At 38.3% G+C, this 20,686-nt stretch overlaps 1 protein-coding gene and 2 non-coding genes across 3 annotated transcripts; all 3 read right to left on the bottom strand.

Moving 5' to 3' along the window:
• Positions 1 to 1,959: 1,959 nt before the first annotated feature.
• haus6 (HAUS augmin-like complex, subunit 6) lies at positions 1,960 to 20,686 on the bottom strand. The gene is made up of 16 exons (XM_069189550.1): positions 20,237 to 20,686; positions 19,342 to 19,437; positions 17,569 to 17,647; positions 16,848 to 16,980; positions 16,187 to 16,331; positions 15,011 to 15,073; positions 14,753 to 14,804; positions 13,678 to 13,851; positions 12,221 to 12,414; positions 11,015 to 11,144; positions 10,358 to 10,460; positions 9,676 to 9,754; positions 7,850 to 7,910; positions 7,296 to 7,406; positions 5,625 to 5,754; positions 1,960 to 3,511 (listed from the first exon to the last, which is right to left on the bottom strand). The coding sequence occupies exons 1-16, from the start codon at positions 20,356 to 20,358 to the stop codon at positions 2,766 to 2,768; spliced, it is 2,418 nt and encodes an 805-aa protein (XP_069045651.1). The 5' UTR covers positions 20,359 to 20,686; the 3' UTR covers positions 1,960 to 2,765.
• On the bottom strand, positions 5,842 to 5,972 carry LOC138241705 (small Cajal body-specific RNA 8). The gene has a single exon (XR_011190970.1). It is a non-coding gene; the product is annotated as a small Cajal body-specific RNA 8 (non-coding RNA).
• On the bottom strand, positions 8,104 to 8,234 carry LOC138241706 (small Cajal body-specific RNA 8). Its single transcript, XR_011190973.1, has one exon. It is a non-coding gene; the product is annotated as a small Cajal body-specific RNA 8 (non-coding RNA).

Genomic DNA, 20,686 nt, shown 5'->3' with positions numbered 1-20,686 from the left:
TGATCATAACCAAAACATATGGGAGAGTAACACTTTGAAGATCAGTAATGACACTCAGCCCATACCTGGTCTTTAGGATCCAATACAAATATCTTTTAATCCCAGTTTCGCAGACAAAACTGAGGTAAAACCGGTGTAGATAAAAATTGACGGGAAAACATTACAAACTTAATAATGAGCAATATATTGTACGTACCAGAAAACTCCAGTTTAAGAGTTTAAAACCCCATGTACACAATAGGATGTTTTCAACACTGTCCTACCTTTTTAGAAAACAATCTGATCTTAAATTAGAAAGGAAAGCTAAACAGTTTTACAGATTTAAGCACAACTAAAAGGCTTTTAAAGATTCTGATCTCAGGCATATACTCTGTCAGTTACTTGCATAATGTATAAAGAGAGCAATTTAGAAAGGCCAGATTGGGAAAGCCCAGAATGGAATTTAGCCAGCAGACAGGGGTTAACGCTTCAGATGTTCTGAATAGTGCCACAGGATCTTTAATGACCAGATTTAAAGACGAGACGGCGCCTCTTACAGTACAGCATCCCTATCATCATACTGGGGCATTACCCTCAGGTACTTATGCTGCCTATAACCCACCTCCCCCAGGAATTCTGAGGATGAGCGTTTGGAGAAATTTGCCTACTCATCAAAACAACTTTCTTTTCCTCCCCCCCGAGATCAGTTTTGGCAATTTAAAAGCATGCAATGATATTTTAAAGGGAAAAGGTCATTTAAGGGCATCACCTTATTTCTTAAGTCACCAGTCACTATCTGCAAAGCACATATGCAGTTTTCACTACCACCTCTCAGTCTCAGTTGTCCAGCATAGACTACACCTCTTCAAGTGATCTTTTCAAAAGGGAGCAGGGCCCTGTGAAGCATCCCAATAATCATGTCAAAATGCAGATTTAAATTCTAGAATTATCTGTGCATTTAACAGATAAAGTTCTCTACTAGTTTAATATGCACAAGACAAATTGTCTGAAACAAAACTCATATTTCCAAATAGCAGATATTGAAAATATACCACTACTAATCGGCTTTCAAAATGCAACAGCAATTATTCCTGTTAGCAGTTTTCTTTTCAGCATGAATAATAATGAATGTAATATTGACCAGACATTCATCAGGAAGCACAGAGCCACTTCCTCCTTTTTGTGCACCCTTCAGGCCTATCACTAATTGGTTCACCCATCAAAGTGGACCTGTTGTTTCTAAACAAATTATGACTGCAGGAGACTGGATTCAAAAACGTTCGCTTTTGAAATGCCTTTACACAGCCCAACTCGTAACGCTTCCTTTTGCCTCCTGCAACTGCCCACACCCATCAGAGGAAAATAACTGCATTCCCACACTCCAGCTCCCTCTTGTGGTCATTTTGTGTGGCACCACTCCAATTCTGTATAACTCTTTGGGTAGATCGACAGACTGACAGGCAGTAGTCGCAGAACTACTTTTCTAAAATTAACCTGAGACAGTCCACCTGTGGAATTTGTGAAACCTTTGATTAATCACAAACAGAAACATCCTCATGTGCCCAAGCACTTATGCTTTTACAGTAATGATACAGTTCATGATAACAGGGCCATCAATAAATTAAGACTTAAAATAAACCTCATCAGTTTCAATATGCATGTTCATATTTAGAAATGGGCAGATACAAACATATGGTATAATTGTTATCCTAATAAATTCCTTGGTATGTTTTTTTGCAGTACACCAGTTTTTAGTATGGCTTTTATCACTACTGCTTCACAACTCTGATGCCTTTTGTGTACTTTGCAGGTGTTTTTTCCTCCCATCTCCCTAAGAAATACTGGCTAGGGTAATTCAGCTCTAAATTCTGTGTGCCTTGGCATCCCATCCAGGGTGGAGTCCCATTTTGCTTCCTGTGTTTCCCAGCGTATGCTCCAGGTTACCATGACCCTTAACAGGAACACACACCTATCTGATAATCAATGGGTGAATCACTTTTTATTAATCAAGGGATGTACTGCCTTTGCCCTTTCACAGTGGGCTGTTTCAACACCACGTTCTTTTCCACAGTACTAAATACCATCGGATACACTACCAAAATTGAGTTTGTGTATAGCATGCTGCACATGTGGAGATAAACAGCATGGAGTGACTGTTGTAAACAGAACTACAGCTCTTTTACATGGACCACATGATTGGAAATGTATGATCGTTATAGAACATAAAAACACTGTAAACATTTACTACATACATACATTAAAAAGTGAACATTGAAAAGCATGTGGGAATCAGACTGCCTATTGTGAGCCCTGGTCATAAATTTAGAAGAGTAGTTAAATTCACTTCAAAGAACATTTACATTTAAAAAACATTATACACAAGTCCTTACTACATTTTACAGACAGTTGAACAGTTCATATAACTTCAGTCACGTATGAAAGGGTGAACACCAAATACATATTTAAGACTGAGAGCTGTATGCATGTTTTCTTGCAGCACATGTTGTGCTTTAAAAACAGAAGACAAGCTCCTTCACCAGAAATAAGATGTTTCAAAATATTGATTGTTAATTCTGTAAGACTTGCATAAAAGTGATGAGTGAAAAAGGTGCATCATTAAATGATGTCATCTGGAAAAGGAAGGGACTGCAATGCATCAGTTTACTTTAAAAGCTGCTCTTCGTTTTTCCTCCAACACAGAAATATTTTATTAGCAAAGCCTTTTCTACAAACTGAATGTAGAGTTTTGACTCAAGAACTAAGCAATTCTCCCTCTCAGGGTACTTTTAAAGTTCATCCAGGGGGGAGAAAGTGATGAGCTTGGGAAGGCTCCACTGCTTGTCTTTGCTCCTGGGTGTTGGACTTTCCAGGGAGTCCAGATCCAGAGAGAAAACCCTGTCAGTCTCTTTGTCCCCAGGGTTGGAGTCCCCCCCAGTGGACCACGAGGACACCGGCTCCCCTTCACCCTTCTCCGAGCCTGTGAATGACGCCTCTTTGCAAGCCTGTCTGATTTTTTCAAAGCGGCTGCGTATATCGTGTAGGTCCACCAGGGGCTCCTGAATATCCGACACAAGACCAGGAAGGACAAGTTCCTCAGCTTCATCGTCCTCAATATTGCTGGAATCGAAAGTCTGGTCTTCAGACTCAAAATCAATAGAGCTCTGGAAACTTTCAATGTCAAGGATCTCGGGCATGGTTTCATGAGCAATCCCAAACTGAATAATGTCACTGCTGTCCTGGCCATCTGTCGGTTGCATGGACTTCCAGGAGATGGTGGAGTGGAGCGAATCTTTCTCTTCCATCATCAAAAGGCCACTTAAGTGCTCAGCCCCAGCATTTTCTGATGGACCCCCGTTGACCTGCACTGGGTAACTGTTTTGGAAAGGCTCTTCAGGTCTTGGAGCAGGCTCCTCGTCAACAGGCAACGCGAGAACAGGCTTTACATCTACTTCTGCAAATTTTTCAGATAATCTTGCCTTTTCTGCCTCTCCTTCCTCAACTGCACGTCTCCATGAGGATTTTACATCTGAAACTAAAAAGGAATTGCATGAAAAAAAATGATCACTGTTGTAAAGATCCCAGTCTGATGCACTTCCAAATGTCAACATATCAGCTAATTGAAAGCAACTGAAACAAACTGAACAACAACAACATTATTAATAATAATTTATAAGAAATATATTATTGAAACAGTTACCCAATCAAATCTTCAAGTTTGTATGATAACTTGTTATACAAAAAACCCTTAAAATGGTTGCAGGGTTATTTGACAAATGAGTGTGATAATTAAAAAGCGTATGAATGCCACAAAAACTCTCCCTACTGAATAATGCTAAAGATGACCTTAGTGTCAAAATAAAAATACATTAAGAATGGAAATGTTAAGTGAAAGACCTTTCTCTCAAGCCCTGCCTTATTATTAGCTACCATCCTGATTAAACTGTGAACTTTACACATTTGCATACAACTGTAGCTTTGTGTGAAGACCAAGCTTAGTCCAGCATGGACTTAACTCCCCATTTGTGTCCATTCAGGCAGTTTGGGTAGCTCAATCCTTTTCAGGATCCTTTTTCAGAACTTGAGATTAATGTTTAAAATAATGTAGTTTTAAACTAATCTGCATGCCATATATTAAGGAGTAATGGAATACATCTGCACAGTATACATGTGGGGTAAGAAGGTGTTCCTGTTTTACAAATATGAAATGCTTTGAGAACATTTATAGGTTTAAGATTTGCTTTATACCAATGCACAATATCTTAATACAGTCTCGATGATCTGACCTTTGATTAACCAATATTGTTTTATCTGACATAGCAATCAACATGTTATATAGATATATGCTATGTACTGTATGTCTGAACATGCATATTTCGCCCAAGCCCATACTGTTTTGTCTCTCATTGCATCAAATACTGCCATTGACGCAGCGTCGCTTGTTTGCGGTTGTGTATACAATTTTATTTGAGAAACACAAGTGCGAAAGCAAAGAAAGTAGTTCTTTCAATGGAAAGAAAGCTTGAAGCAATAAAAAGACTAGACAAAGCTGAGTCCATGCAGAAAACTGCATATGAATTAGGTGTGGGACAAGTTACAGTTGGTGACAAAGAGGAAAAGAAATGAGATAGAAAAGTGATGCTCTGATTGGGCCTTAATTGAAGGACTGAGGGACAGAAAAACAAAGAAATATGAATATGAAAAGGTCAGTGAACCTTTCTTCTGGTTCACGCAGCAAAGGGATAAGGGCATGTCTATCACAGGTCCGATACTTCAAGAGAAAGCTGATTTACAGTAGATTAATAAACCAGATTTCATACTTATACTGCACTTCCATTAATCTATGATTTGTCTGCTCAGTTTCCACATTATCCAACATACGATTGGTCCCATTTAGGTCGGATAATCGGGACTCTACTGTACTAAGACTGATTTCTTTACTCCTCGTGAAACAGTGAGACTAGCAGTGTCCTGTGTGTGGTCAGTAACAGTCACCTGTCCTCCTGTGCATGACTGGAATGTGTCAGGAGGCCGACATCCCAAAAGATGGGCACTTCCTTTATTCTCTGAGCAAAGGGTTTTCTGCTGTGAGCCAAGACATGAAACTGGCAGCACAAATTCTAAAAAAATGGTCATTTTAAAATTAAAGATACAAAACAAACAGGTTCTAAGTACGAAAGGTGACAATTTTATAATGTAAGCATCAGGTAGAATCTCACTGAGGATCAACACTCCTGATAGTGCTGACAATCCCGACCAGCCTCTGGGAAAAGTGGCTGAATATCCCCTCAGCCAGAACCACCCACGGGAGGTTGACTAGTTATAGTTTTCTCCTGTTAAAGGCCCTAGCGACAGGAAAGAGGTTGCTCACAGCAAGTCCTTGGATAGTGTGTGATTTTGCTTTATTCGGCTAGAAAATCAACACATCTGGATGGGCTTGCAGGAAGAGGAAAACTGCTGACTTCCTGCAAGCTACAATGTATTGCAGTGGGCATTCAGCTATGAAATCTCCATAAACGGCTTCCTTCACGTCAGTCAAGAGCAAAATGGCATTCATTGGAGCATGAAGACCAGCCACTCTGCTGCTCCTTCTCTGCAATACTTTACCAGTTGCTGAAGCAGAACATTGCATTTTCTGCCACACTTACTCAAACTGTCTGGTGTACGTGGCAACTGTTTCCGTGTGGAGAAAGGATTGGATAAGGCACTCAGAATCTCCTCCAGCTCCAGACCCCTCCGTTCACAGCTTGCAGGGCTTGTGGCGACAGCTTCCGCAAACTGCGCAAAAAGGGACAAACATCAGCGGTGGTTTCAGTCTGGAGCACGCAGAGCAATTTAAAAAAATAACGCATGACCTGAATACACAGGTGTCTGCCTCGTATCTGTCCGTTGTGATTTCCCTCAGGTCACCCCGGTCATCAGAAGGCAGGGTTTTTCTAGGGAAGGTTAGTGACAGGCAGAGCACGACTGGCTGCTGCCCGAGTATCACCCTCCCAGTATAAGTCTTAAAACAACTCCCACACGTGAAAACACATTACAGGGCCGCATGTGAAGCAGACCAAAAGGGATACAGTTTCTAGAGGCTATCCATATACAACTTTACAGTTAAACCCAATTATGTGCATGAATGTGAATTTATTTACTGAATTGTAAACACAGTAAAACCTCGGTAGTCATGAGGATTAGGAACCTTGTAGTCTTCGTAAATGGCCATTTTGCATATGCAGAACTCGGTACCTTATGGGGAAAACGGGGTATGGTTCTACAGCTAGCAACACAAACATTTTTATGACCACTATTTCAGAAAGTGTTAGTATTTATAAGTTGTATGTTCAATAATATGAATACTGTATACTTAAAGGACTGTTTTCCCCTAAGGGTCCACGTTATTGTATTAGCAAACAAATTAGATCACCATTATAGCTGACCCTGTATTAATTTTTAGTAGAGCACATTTTCTTTACATCTTTTTTTTATTACCATTATAAATGCAGCCTCATTGTACTGTATTAAAGTGGTGCTTAATACTGCATATACTGTATAAGCATTACTTATGTTGACACTCAAACGCATTATGTTAACTCCTACATAACTTTGTGAACCAAGCTATGCCTATTTTAGAAATGGATGCGGTTTATATTTGAGACAAATGCAGTTTGGGTGAAGTAGATGCTCGAGATGTGTAAGTAGGTGTCTGGATTTACTCTTACTGCACAGCCCATGAATTGGTAATGTTGGTCCACAATCATAGAAAAAGTGGAAAAACTAAATTTGGTGTGAATATGAAAAATCAACACTTCTAGATGGGCTTGCAGGAAGAGAAAAACTGTTTACACCCATATATCAAGGTGTGAAGTTTCTCTTAAATGTTTGATGCAAGCAGGTTTCACGTGTTTCATATATTAAAACACATGACATTATTGCATACAAACATGTTAGTAAAAAAATGTTTAATCACCAGGTGAGATCAAAACCTTTTCAATTTTAAGGTTAAAAGTGATATGAACAAATGTTTATGACAATCTTTATTAAAATACATCTTTTTCTATATATATATAGACATCTTTAGAATGTAGTAGGGCCACTTCACATCACTGGACGCTTTGCTGCCCTGTTCTGAATTACAGGATATGGCACTCTGCACTCCAGGAAAATTGTCTATTCCATGAAGCAGAGGTTTTATGCATTACTCTGTACATGTTAATTTCACTGTGGTGTGAAATGCACTCAATGCTGATTACAGTTCCCTTTAAAACGTGAGTGGACTTCTTATGTAGTAAGTTCCAACAAAGTACAAGAATAACCATGAGGTTCTGTACCTGGTCTGCCAAGTTGTCACATTCCTTCTGAAGAATACTTGAGTTTTTCTTCACGCCAGCTACTTTAGGCTGCAGTTTTTTTTCAGATCCAGTATGCTGCTTGATGCTGGCCTATATTAAAACAGTAATGAAAAAATAGTTATTAAAACAGGTTATTCAATTTTCAACTTCCATTCACATAATACATTTAAAGCCAGGTTTGTCACATAATATAAAAACCATCATTATCAATTCAATCTCAGTGTAAAATAAAAAAATAGACTAGGTCACAAATAAAAATAAAATACACAGGCTATTTTTTTATATTCATGAATTAATGCCTCTGATAAACCATGCTAACCAGAAACTACAGCAGATCCCCATCTCCCACATAGCAGTAGCTCTTGTGGCAGCATGATTGCATGATGCAAGCAGAAGTAAGCGTCTCCAGGTTGAAGGGAAATGGCACTATGAATCCCTACACTGCACAGCTGGTTATAAAAATGGAAAAACAGAAAACAGCACAAAAGAAGTCTCTGGATTGTTACTAAACAGGAGCAACATAGTTTACTCACCTGTTGAGGACCTGGAGTTAACACATTGGAAGGAGCTGAAAGTCTGGCAGAAATCACAGAACTGTAGGAGAGGTAGAGAAAAATTGGCACTATTGTGCAAGTCTCACTGTAAACTGATAGTGGCGAGATGTGACAAGTCCTAATCCACAAATGAGTCTACATCAATCAAGTACAAACTGAAAACAACTTTAGTCACTCTTGGGATTTTGACTCTGGGATTCAGCTAGAGAGGCTTTATCCACAGATACACAAGCTATTGTTTGCCCCGTATCTGTCCGTTGTGATTTCCCTCAGGTCACCCCGGTCATCAGAAGGCAGTGTTATTCTAGGGAAGGTTAGTGACAGGCAGAGCATGACTCGCTGCTGCCCGAGTATCACCCTCCCAGTTTCACTTTTAACCTTTCAGTCAATTTTATCACTGCATTCTTTAAACAATTCGACAAATCGGTATCACCTGGACACCTTTTTGAATCCAGATTGCTCTGTAAAATGTAAAAAGATTATACAAACTGGACAGCAAAATGCTACAAGTGGGAAAAAGCCATTCAGCCAGTCTAGCAGCATGTGGATTAACTTATTCATACTCTGAACAATCACTGTACAAAGGGAGCATGCATCCTGCTCAACATCACTGACTAAAACAGAACCTGCAGTACTACCATACACAACTGACCAGGCAAAACATCAGAAAAACTATCAAATTAGTAATTTTGTCTTAAGATGCAAGTTAACGTTGTTATACAATTTTTGCATAAAGCACCATGAATAAAAATAAATTGTGAATGTGCCAGTTAAAAAAAATAAATAAAAGCAGAGATATCAAAAATCGATGTCTAGTCACAAGACCCTGGGGTAAACTAATCATGATACTTTTAAAATTGTACCTAGTTGCTTGTGTGCAAACAGCAATAGTGACCACGGGCAGGGTTTCCTGCAGCAAAAAGCTTTAACAAGGTGGTAAACTATACCACCTCCCCACTTGCTACATTTACTAGCTTGCAAACTTACTAGATATATTACTGTAATACTGTTTAATTATCCAGAATAAGATGTTATTTGACCACAACAACTAGTAAGATTAAATAGGATTCTAAGATGTAGGCTACAAACCATACTGCCTGAGGAAGAGCTTTGTACTTAACGCGTTACAGTTCGTCAATTTCCGTCTGCATCAATCCAACATTGTGTTTTTACACATTGTGTTTGTGCCGTTTATTCTTTTTGCCTCAATGAGTGCAAGATTATGTACCATTATAATTGCTGGTCTTGCAATGTAGTACTATGAAAACAGTACTTCAATATGGAGTCTTTTGTATTTTGTCAGGTGGCACTAATTTTGGTCCAGAAGGCCTGACTGGCCTGTTTACCACTGCGCAAAACCAAGACTGTTCATCTCTTTAACTTGGAGACTACCATCTCACTCAAATCGGTCTTAAGTACTAATTTTCCATTTTTCCACAGTTTATTAAAGAAAGTCAGATCCTTTGGCATGAGTATACATTTCAAATCACTTTTTTTGTTTTGTCCTATGTACCTCAAACACTATGAAAAATTGAAATGTTTTTAAAACCTGAGGGAAATGGACATTTCAATACTAACAGCACTGTGTCGACACTGTTGTTGAATGTGTCTGCTTACCTTCTACCAATCCCTATACTAGCTGTAACCTCTATTACAGCTTCGTGAAGGCCACATAAATGTCATTTCAAGCAACTAGGCTCAGCATCTCAGACTTAAGAAACAAAGAATTTCTTGCAGAAAATGTCACTTTTTTAGAGAACTGCAGGAGCAGGATAATCCTCATGAAGTTGCAATTTTAACTTTACCTTTTGAATTCTAGTCCTTTTCTCTCCGGAGTTTCCAAGGATGTCCGCGTTCTGGCTGGGGAACACTCCCAGGACACATCTGTGTGTGAAAAGAGCAATTTTAAAACTGCAGAGATACACTAAGAGAATAATTAGGCTTGAACAGCATAGCACTATTGACGATTTCAGGTTGCTGGTTTGATAATAATAAAATAGTCAGGAATAATTTAACTTTAAAAATAATTCAACAGAACTCAATTTGAAAATTCAAATCAGACCTAAACCAATTTGTTGCTTTCTTATTACATGAGCCTGCAGCATTACCCTTGACATTTTTAGTAGTTCAAGAACTTGGCTGCATGAGATAGATACTATAATTTGAGTGCATACAGGACTCAAATTACAGCTGAAACTGAACTAGTAAGGTAGGCATTTCAAAGAAATGACAATCAGCCTTGTGACAGACTTGATTTAGTAAAAAAATACTTACACTGCATACAATTTAACCAAGCCAGCATTGTGTGACAAATGATTAATTTAGTAAAAAATACATAAATAATGAATTTGAAGTTTCTTTGAGATTCATACACAAACTAAAGTGCATTTCAGCCATATAGCAATTGCACGTGGGAAATTTAAATGATAAACCTCTTTGAGGTTATACTCATAAAAGAACATCAGCCATCCAATAGCAGTTCCTTACCTGAAAGCTTTGCTGGATACTGAGAGAAGACGCTGGATTTGCAGATGGACTCAGAAGCCGGCTCAAACGACAAGGGCTCCATGGGAGAAAGCAAATCAAGTGCCTTGAAAAGAAAGCGGTTGTCATTATGCTAACCAGTACCCTTCTAGCCTCCAGCCTTCTCTTGGGAAGTACTATGTTTAGACAACCAGCAGGTAAAACCTAGGGTCTCACTCTAGAGCTAGAAAAAACCCCAATATAAACTAATTCCATCAAAATATCTTTTATGAGAAATAAAGCCCCTACAACATTTTTTCTCCAAATCAAAATTACTGTAGTATTTGATCTATATGGGGCTTTGGCGCCCATTTCTGTATGGTTTTTAACTTAAGTATTCAACCATTGAGTCTCATTAAAACTTTACGTACTAGAAGTTAGGCATTGGGAGAAAAAGGCACATGAAGTAGTTTTGGACTAATGTCCAAAATATAACATGCACCTCATACTAAAACAATTTTCATGCACCCAAAGGATAAACGCAAAGATCATGTGAAAGACTGACCTTGATGTTACTAACATTTCAACTTATGATTATATTCAAAATGAATACTGTGTAAATGAATGAAAACCCAGCATTTTAGATGTTAAAAACCTTCATTCTTAACCATAAATACTCACTGGATCCTCACTGACTAGCAGCATTAATGGTTTCTGCTTCAGGTAGTCTTCCCATTTTTTTTCCCAATCCGTTTCTATTTCCCGAATATTTTTTTTTAATTCAGGTAAGTCCTCCTTGGATATTTTTTTTCTGTCGACAAATTGAATGCATTGGTATAATCCAGAGACTCCACACATGCTGTAAAAGTTTCAAACTAAAAATCCAATCAAGGGTCAAGATAAGGAATGCAGAGTTTATCGCCAAATCCTACACCTCTGTTAATCGTTTTAGTCAAGGCACCACATCACCACACCTGCACACCCCGAAGCTGTGTACGAGTGTATAGGGGTTTTCTGTAATGGTATACTACTTACTAAACACACATGCTAGAGAATTATTCATGTGTCCAAAACTCTGCATCTAGACTACTAACACACTAGATCTGGGCACTATAATCACTTCTACTCTTAAGTCTCTACAATGGTTGCCTATGAAGTCATGCATTCAATATAAGATCTTGTTACTGACTTTCAGGGCTGTAAATAATCTGGCTCCGTCATACATATCTGAACTCCTTCACGTTTAAACCCCCTCCCATAGGCTCCGTTCAGTTCAGACTAGTCACTGCTGATCCACCTAGAACTAAATCTGAGACGTAAGCTGACAATGCCTTTTCTGTTGCTGCTACATTGGTTATTAAATGCCCGTCCCCAGACTCTTTACGAGACATTCTTTGACTAATCGTCAAATTCAAACTCACAACTCGCCTACGTCTAACTGCTCTACATTCTATCTGTATAAAAATGCACACTTATTTTTCATTGTTTTTTATTGTATGTTTTCTGTACTTTTCTATATCACTATGTACAGGGTCCTTCAGTTTGGAAAGATACTTTATAAACAATCATTACTTTTCATCCTCAACAGCTTTACATGACTTCATCCACAACCGAAGAGTTGACAAAGTAGCAGAAAATGCGAGAAGTGAAAATGTGGCTTCAAGTATATTAAGGGGAAAATTTAGGTTGGTCAGGTTGAGACAGCAAATGTATTTAACAAGATCAGGCTACAAATTAAAAATATAATTATTAAAGTATCTTAAATATATACTTTTATTACATAATGACCAAACAGTAGATATGAAAAACCTGAAAAGCTGTGTGGCGTTTTCAGGGCCTGCAAGTAAAAATGTCTCATGCAAGTATCATGTAAATTTAAAAGCCTACCTCATACTTTTCAGAGTTTCTAGGGTCCTCTTCTGAAGTGTGACCTTCCCCTCCACTGCCTGCACATCTAGGTCCACTGTGGAATTACCTGCCAGGCGGAACTCCTCTCGAAGGAGCTTTAGAGCCACATTCAAGAGCTCCAGGAGCCTTAAGACATTTATCTGTCCTGCCTCATACACATTCCCAACACGCGACTGTCGGAAACAAAGAAAGGTCAGATGTATTTAATACCAAATAATGAAACAGGTCTGGTGCAGACAAGCCAGTGAAACACTGTAATTGACTGCAATTACAGAGACCCACCACTAGAGGCCACCAAAAGGCTACTAGTTTTACAGAATGAAAACCAGTTTAATTCAAGAGCATTAACACTGTTCTTTATACGCTTGCTTTGTAAGGACTAATGCCCAAAGGCAGGGTAAAGGTGTAAATTCAGCTCGCCGAATGTCCTGTAGAGCTCATCCCAGGTAAACAGAATACAGTCAATACATTTACGAGGATGCTATTAGGTCCATCTACCATAGCTCATCTCTGAGGTGCCAACTGATCTGAGAATCTCAGGCAACCATTCCTTGAAAGAAGTCAGGGTAAAAGTTTAAACTATGATTTGGTTGTTTTGAATTCTCAACACTTTTTTGCTTTGCTTTTAAAAGCATTTGCACCCTCTGGCTCAAGTTTGACTTTAGACTTGGAAGAGTCCATTTGGTTTACTTTGTCCACACCTTTGAGGACAAACAATATCCATCAGGTCCAACCACGGCACACGGTGTTCAAGGTATGACGGAATAATTTTACATGTCAGCATAAGTCTGGGAGTGAATGTGGCTGCTCTTCAGAGGATGGAATCCAAAATAGAAGTATCTTTCCTACATTGTGGTAAACAAAACTGCATACAATATTCTAAATGAGACCTCACTAGTGCATTAAAATGGTATAATGCACCAGCAATACTTCATTGAGAATATCAAGATGCTTTCCATTTCCTGAAATTGTTCGCCCTTCTTGCCTCCCCACAATGCCTAGAAATTGTCAAGAATAAACACCAACATATTTTTAAAGGCAATTCAAAATCTGTTTTCCCCCATTTGTTCTAATCCTTTATGGGGTACTTTATCAAAATCAAATTTAACAATACTGTTGCTTGTTTAAAGCACTCTAGTAAAAACCTCTTCTAAATCCTACTGTCATTAAGATGTTTCCAAAATTGTTCCATAACCTCATAACAGAAGTTACTTATTTGAATACATCTGTTTCAGTTTTGTTACCATATTTATTGAATGCTGCTGCAGTAGCACTTTTAACCAACCCAGTTTAAATCAGAATTGCTCAGTTACTCAGCAGCTTACGTTAACTTTTTGTTCCCAATACTCCAGCTGTGACAACAACCAGTGGGGACGACAACAAAGGCTTCCGTTTGCGACATACGATAACGTGCTGAACTCAAGAGATGCACTCACTGCGTTCACAGAGTCTTCAACCTGTTCCAGCAAAAGTCTTGGTATTTTCAAGGAAACTTCAGCCCCATCTAAGGTGTACTGGTCAACATTTCCCTTAACCACACACTCCACCACTTTCCGTTCCTCTTCCAGGACAGAGAGAACCTTGTTGAGATCTGCCCATAGAGACTGAACCTGTAAAACAATGTCAGCAAATGCAACCATTTTAGGAATTTGAAGGTAAAAACCTTCTCTTGGCATTAAGGTCATTCGCGATATAAAATCACCTAGCTTAGATTCTTTGCACGGCTGGCTCTAGATTTTAGAATCAGATTCAACATACTCTTGCTCACGTGTTTTGGCTCCTCACTACATCAGTCAATTCCCTGTACACATCTAGTCTTCTTTCAGGTCCCAATAAGAAGTTCTGAACACTGGGAGCCATATTCTCCCTCCTGTTGCTCCAGGACTGTAGAATAACCTCCCAGCCCATGTCAAATCTTTCAGGACAGTAAGGACTTACAAATGTTTTAAAATTCACTTTTCTTTGCTTGCTTATAACTGTTTAATTCACCTTTAATATGTATATACCCACTTGTTTCATTGTGCAGTACCTTGAGATAATCTACCATGGGCTATGCTAAAAGTATTAGAGTATCAGTATGATTTTGATTAACTATGTTCATGGGTTTCAAGCAAGTTCATTAATTTTTATCTCAGCTTTATGACAGCCAAAGTACAAATCTTAAAAGATCTTAACTTTGGCTCCAGAATGTATTGACTATCAACACACTATGTCTACTAATTATAACGATCACAAGAGTGCTTACATGAATAGCCTCCACATGGAGTGCTACTTTCAAGGAAATGTTATTGCCTGGATTTGACTGAAAGCTGCCAGGATATCATCATAAAATTGGTACTGACAAGAGTTTAACAGGAACTAGCCATCTATTCACGAGCAACTGGCCATGGGATAAGTGCCAGTCAGACTGCAACTTCTCATTAAGAATCATCAAAAACAACCTGGGACAAACAAAAGGGGATAAAAAAAATGCATTTGTGCATTTTTCATACAAGCAAAATAAAAACAAACCTTTTTAATCTTCTCAGTCTGAAGAATGCTCTCATGTTCCTCTTTGTTTTGTCTAGCAATGACAACAGAAATAGAATTATAGAACAAGAAAAACATGGCAGTTTCAAAAAAGTCATTCCTGTCATATTTCCTACTCCCATTTGGATCAATATAAATTCTAAGCTTTTCTGTAGCTCCTCCAAAAACACTGAACATTTGAAATTGCAATTCTAGCAAAATTCAAACTTGTCAAACTGAAAGCATAAAGGACCAACATACTTCAGCAAGTCATCATATTTCGCATTTTCTGCTCTTAGCTCCCTTATTGATTTCACCAATGACCTGTGGAAGAAAAACAATGGGTTTCAAAAGTGACAGCTTTTAATAAAGTGCCTGCAAAGCAATAAGAAGGATATCGCCAACTAAACACTACTCTTTGCAAACTTGTGAAATTTCACATGGTTAGATACATCACCAAGCCAGATTTGCTGAGTTAAATTACGATCAGACAAACCATTTTTTTCTGCTGTTAGTAAAACCATTTCCCTGGCATGGTCAGAACTGAGGCTAAGCACAGAGGTCAAGCCAGGGCTACAGTAGGGTGAAGGCTAGGTTTATGGGTAATCGAAGTTTAGTGCTTTTATCCTTTTATTAAGTAGAATAGCTATTGCTACATTTCCATTCTTTGCATTACCACTCAGATTAACTGCACAGGCATCATACAGAGGGAGTGTAGCCCAAATGATTTGTTAAGCTAATAAAGCAGAAGGAAAAGCAGACTTGGAAAACAGGGATCTGAATCTCAATCAGACCTATCACTCCAGTGGGTATGTTTTGAAAAGGTAAAGTTAAAAATGTACACTGAGTTTCCATTTGTTTATGGTTATAAAATCATTGGTGAACGCGATCAAGTATAATAAAGCTTTGCATAGATGATCTTTGATATGTCTTGAGACAACAAGTATAATACTCCAGTCTATTAGTGTACTCCAGTACTATTACTAGAGTTCCTTGTCACCGTTTTGATTATATTTGTTTGAATACCACTTAAGATCTTTTTCACATATACGTCTCTACCATGAAAATCACATGAGAATGTTCTTATTTTTGTCATTACACATAATACCCCCTTTTCCCAGTGATAGGATAATCCTTAAAACCTAAAGCAGCCTATCCAAATCAGCAATGTCTTTGTAAGGCCAAATAAAGTAGCATGTCTAGCACTTCAATGCAGTCTATGAACCAAAATGAACTGAAATATGTAACAAGTACACAGTTAACATTAAAAAACACAAAACACTGTTTTCGTAAGATAGGATGCACATCTGATTACATAAACTAAAAACATTTTGCTATTTTGCCAATTTCTATACATAAGTAAAATCAACACTAAACCAATGCAAAAACATCCACACTAACAAATAATTCTATCCCTCTTTCATGACCTTTACTCACTGTGCTCTGCTGTAGTACTCCTGGATTGTACGGTCTTGGCCTACAAGTGCACGCTGAAATCTGTTCTTCGCCAGTTGAAACCTTTTTCTTGCCGTCTCCACTGACTGAGCCTTTGATACCGCGCCTTCTGGGACCCATGAATTATCTGTTTCACAGAGAAAATAAGCTCTTCTCTTAGAAGGACAAAGCACTACTCTACATATTGGCCAACAACCAGAGCTAAACAAAACACAATCTGAAGTGAAAGAACCTTAGAAACTAAGTTGAATCACATGCTGTTAGCATAACAATTGCAAAGAACAGAATTCAATATCCTTCTTCCACTAAATACCCTCCTACTCATACAAGCTGTTGGGAGTTTATATCGTCTTTCAATGACCAGTTAAGACCCGAGTTATGGAAAGCTAGGCAGCCTTGGAACTTTTATGCTATTACTCTGAATGGATATGCTGCTACTAATTTCTTTAGTAACTGTAGTAGATTAGAATAACAGAATAGAACTATGGAATCAGATGAAGGCCTAGGTGATAAGAAAAGTGTTTAGTGCACACAAAATTTAATTCACCAGCAGCACCCGCAGGCTGGGAGCTGGGAGTTTGAGAAGCACACGAATAAAACAAAATCTGGGTCAATCGTGATGGAAGAACGTGCTAATATTCACCTCTGGAAAACTTCTTCATATCCTGCAGCATGACATGTTTGGTAAAGTGCAGCATCAAGTTAATGAATTTGAAGCCCCCAGGAGAAAGGAACAAGGAAGCCACCACTTTTGGAAAGGCATTTCCATATTCCACCTAGCAAAAATCAAAGATATCATGTCAAAACATTTAGACAATTCTCCTCTTAATTAGATCCTGATTTTTTAAGGCTTTAAATTTTGAGGTACTTCGGATACTTGAGAGTAGCTGGTAACCGATGAGATGTGTATTAACTGCAAATTCAGTATTATCTTCCTCTGCCACCTCTTCTATGAGCACATCTCAGTGCTACATTCGGGGGACTGGTTGCCTAGATAAATTTTCTTTGAAAATCATTTTAGAAGCATGTCTTAAAAACTCTTATCCTCATTGCATTGCAATCCCTATAATTCTGAAAATGCCATTAATTCTTCAATGGTCCAATGAAGTATTATTGTCTTCAATGATTAAAACTGTCCAGTCTTGACTGAATGATGCATTCCCACGAAGTCACAATAATAAAAGGTAGCAAAAATTCTTTCAGGCAATTAAAATCAGCTACTTCATTTTCTTGTACTTCTGTCACCAAAGAAACCATAAGCAGCTTTATTAGGTGTGAAGAGAAAACAAATCAAGGTAATTCAACACCTGCCACATATGATATTGGATTCCATCTATAGAAAATAAGAAATACACTGTACTCACAGAGATATCGCGAAGCCAATCATAAGTTATTTTCCGAAACTCAGCATCAGTTTTTCGATCCAAAACTGGCCAACAGGACCTTGATGTAAAAATAAAGAGCTTAGATTTTGAAGAAACAGCTTAAAGACCCGTCTAATTAAAATAACTTTTTTTTACAATACACCAAGTACAGCTTTCACAAAGCACTCATTGGTAACAGATTTTAGGGTAATCGCTTTCATCCAGAGTTCTTAGGAGTCTCACCAGCCAAACACTCACATTCACACGAGTCTGTTCCTGTTTAGCAAGCTAGACAACCACAACAATGAATGGTCTCTTCTTGTTAGCAATAACTAGAGGTTATTTAGTGGTTATGTAACACATGAAGCTTCTTAAGTATACTGTAGCAACTGGTCAAAATGACACCGAAAACATTTAATCAATATCCAAAATCCATACTTAATAAAAACATGCATCCAGATTGATAAGATTTTAATGTTCAGTTTTTAAAAAACCTTTTCATTACCTAACATCCCGCAAGTATAGCAGCTCTAAAGCTATAGCAGAGCTGTACCAAACAAAACTGAAATGAATAAAGCCTGTTATCCGTCATCTGCTTTAAAATTCAGTGCCTTTACAGTATTAAATGCATTTAATCAAGATCTCAGCTAGTTACAGAGTTTCTCAACTCATCATCTCTGAAATTCTTTTAATCATGGTGAGAAGAATTCAAAAGCATCTTTGGGGCAACCTTCATGCAAAAATCCCAAGTGTCTGCCAAAAACATTAACTTGGCTCAGAAAAGCACTAAGGTTAAAGTACAGTCAGGTTTTCAGTCCATAATTAAATTCTAAGCTAGAACATTATTAACGTTGAAGTCGTTCAGGTGGGGAGCTGCAGCAGCATGCATAGACTGCAAAGGATCAAGTAATAGGTTTATTCCATGCTGAAAAGAGAAGAAGGAAAACGGAACGTTTCGGCTGTGGAGCCTTCTTCAAGTGTAAGAAATATAGGGCAATCAAAGATATTATAGCATGGGAAAACAAAAGCCAGGAGAAAGGAGGAGGTGAGAGCAGGGCAGAGGCAGAGTGGCCAATCAAGTGGTGTGAGGTTGAGAGAGGTGTGAAACAAAACCTACACATGAATAGAGAGAATCAGAAGAAAACCAGTCTGTCGTTGAGAGAAGGGGGGAAGGCGTGAACAAAGTTTCAGGATAATTTTAGTTTCTGATGTCTTTCTGCTATAGGAGATCGCAGACAGAGAGATCAGTGTGATCATGGCCATCAAGCCCCTCCCCTGCTCCCACCTCCTGGCTTTTGTTCTCCCATGCTATTTTATCACCGCTGATTGCCCTGTCTTTCGTATTATTAATGTTAACTGAAAGGGTGTTTCACAGAGGAGAACCATTCAGCTGCAGAAAAGTTAAAAGTATGATGACGTACATCGAACATTTCATTTATGTTGACCAGAGTATCTTATATTGGAATAGTAGTTCTGTACAGTATATGAAAGCTTCTGAATATCCCTAAGCAAAAGACTTATTAATAGCCTTAAGCAATTGCTTAACAGCTTTAAGTAAAGATAACACATTTAAGCAAAATGGTCACTTTCAGATTGGCCAAGCACCTATAGATCACCATTCCTGCATATTTCTTCATCTTCATCGGGCAAACAGAACAATCATACTGTAGTGCCCTAAAGATTCCACTGAAAAAGTGGAAACAAAAAAAGGAGCTACAGACCATTGATCTGCAAACAGCAGAACTGAACAGAGAACTATCTTAATCACCCTACCTGAATACTTTGTTGGTGTGCACAGGGTTAAGCTTTTCAAATAGGTAGTAGGTGACGATGTAAAAGGCATCTTTATTGGGCTTGTCAAACATATGCCTAAAGAAAAAATAAAAAAAACATTCACATTGTAGTTAAACATGATATACATATACAATGCTCAATCCACATGTATTCAATCACACTCAATATATATATAAACTTCCCTGGCATACATAAGGCATAGTTGAGTAATTAAGTAAATGGGGGGGAAACCGAAATAATTTGTAGGAATCCAAGAATTTCAATCTTGTAATTTAAGGATCTCTAATCTTGGTCTTGAAAAGCCCCAATTCGTTAGGCTTTATGGATCAACCTAAAACAACTTCTCGAAACTGGGAGCACTTGCAGGCTATTAACCAATTAAGTAGTTTACCAAGTAAGGGAACGTGAATCTTGAAGGCTAAATGTGTTTCAAGTGATACGTAAGTGAAGCATCGTTGTCCCAGCTGGTAATCAGACTGCTCTGCGTGAGCCGACTTTTCACGGTCAATGCTATCGCGTTCCTAATAATTTAATTAATAAAAGTTAATAAGTCGCAGAAGATAGGTTTCACGAACTGAAATGTTATTTTTGTACAATACCTTAATCCTCAACTCATCTCTTACTTAAGTCTCTTTGTAGTTCAAAATAAGAAACTTAACTCTCTCGTAGTTGAAGATAACCAATCTAGTTTTGCTTTCAGAACTCAGCCAAACGTACAGTACAAGAGAAAGGGAATTACAGAAACAGAGGGCGACCTTGCTGGCTTTTTTTCAGCAGATAAGCGATAACGACAAAACATTTAGGTGTACATTCGTAAAACCTTGAATAAACAACTTATTTACATGCACTTAAAATAAAAAAAAAGGTTACTCACTCTCCGAGACTGATGTGGCGAATCGTCCTGCCGGTAGCAGCTACAGCGGTTTCGGGTTGAAAACCCAGAGCAAGGAGGGACCACCACAGATACTTGGCATCGTTTTTACGAGGGCTAGACATCTTCCCTCGCTTCCAAAATCTTATATGTATATAGATTAGGTCAGCGCTGTATATAAAGCCGCTGACTTGCTTGTACACCCTAATACCACATTTTAACGAACTAGTTAAACTAAACCACGCTAACCGTTTAATCAAAACAGCGGGGAATCATCTTTGATTTCCTCCCTCAGTCCACAAAACTTCGTCAGAAAAAGGTAACACATCACAGACTGTGGTCTTCTAATGACTGGATATAGTCTTAACTTTTTTTTGTTTTCTTCCAAGCCTTCTTCTCCAGACTGCCTCTACCCGCCAAACGCTTTCAACTCCCGCTTACGTATAAAACAAG

This window comes from Lepisosteus oculatus, chromosome 1 (assembly GCF_040954835.1).
Source record: "Lepisosteus oculatus isolate fLepOcu1 chromosome 1, fLepOcu1.hap2, whole genome shotgun sequence".
Classification (NCBI taxonomy): domain Eukaryota; kingdom Metazoa; phylum Chordata; class Actinopteri; order Semionotiformes; family Lepisosteidae; genus Lepisosteus; species Lepisosteus oculatus.
The sequence above is the reverse complement of the archived record's forward strand: the minus strand, read 5'-3'. Positions and strand labels throughout refer to the sequence as shown.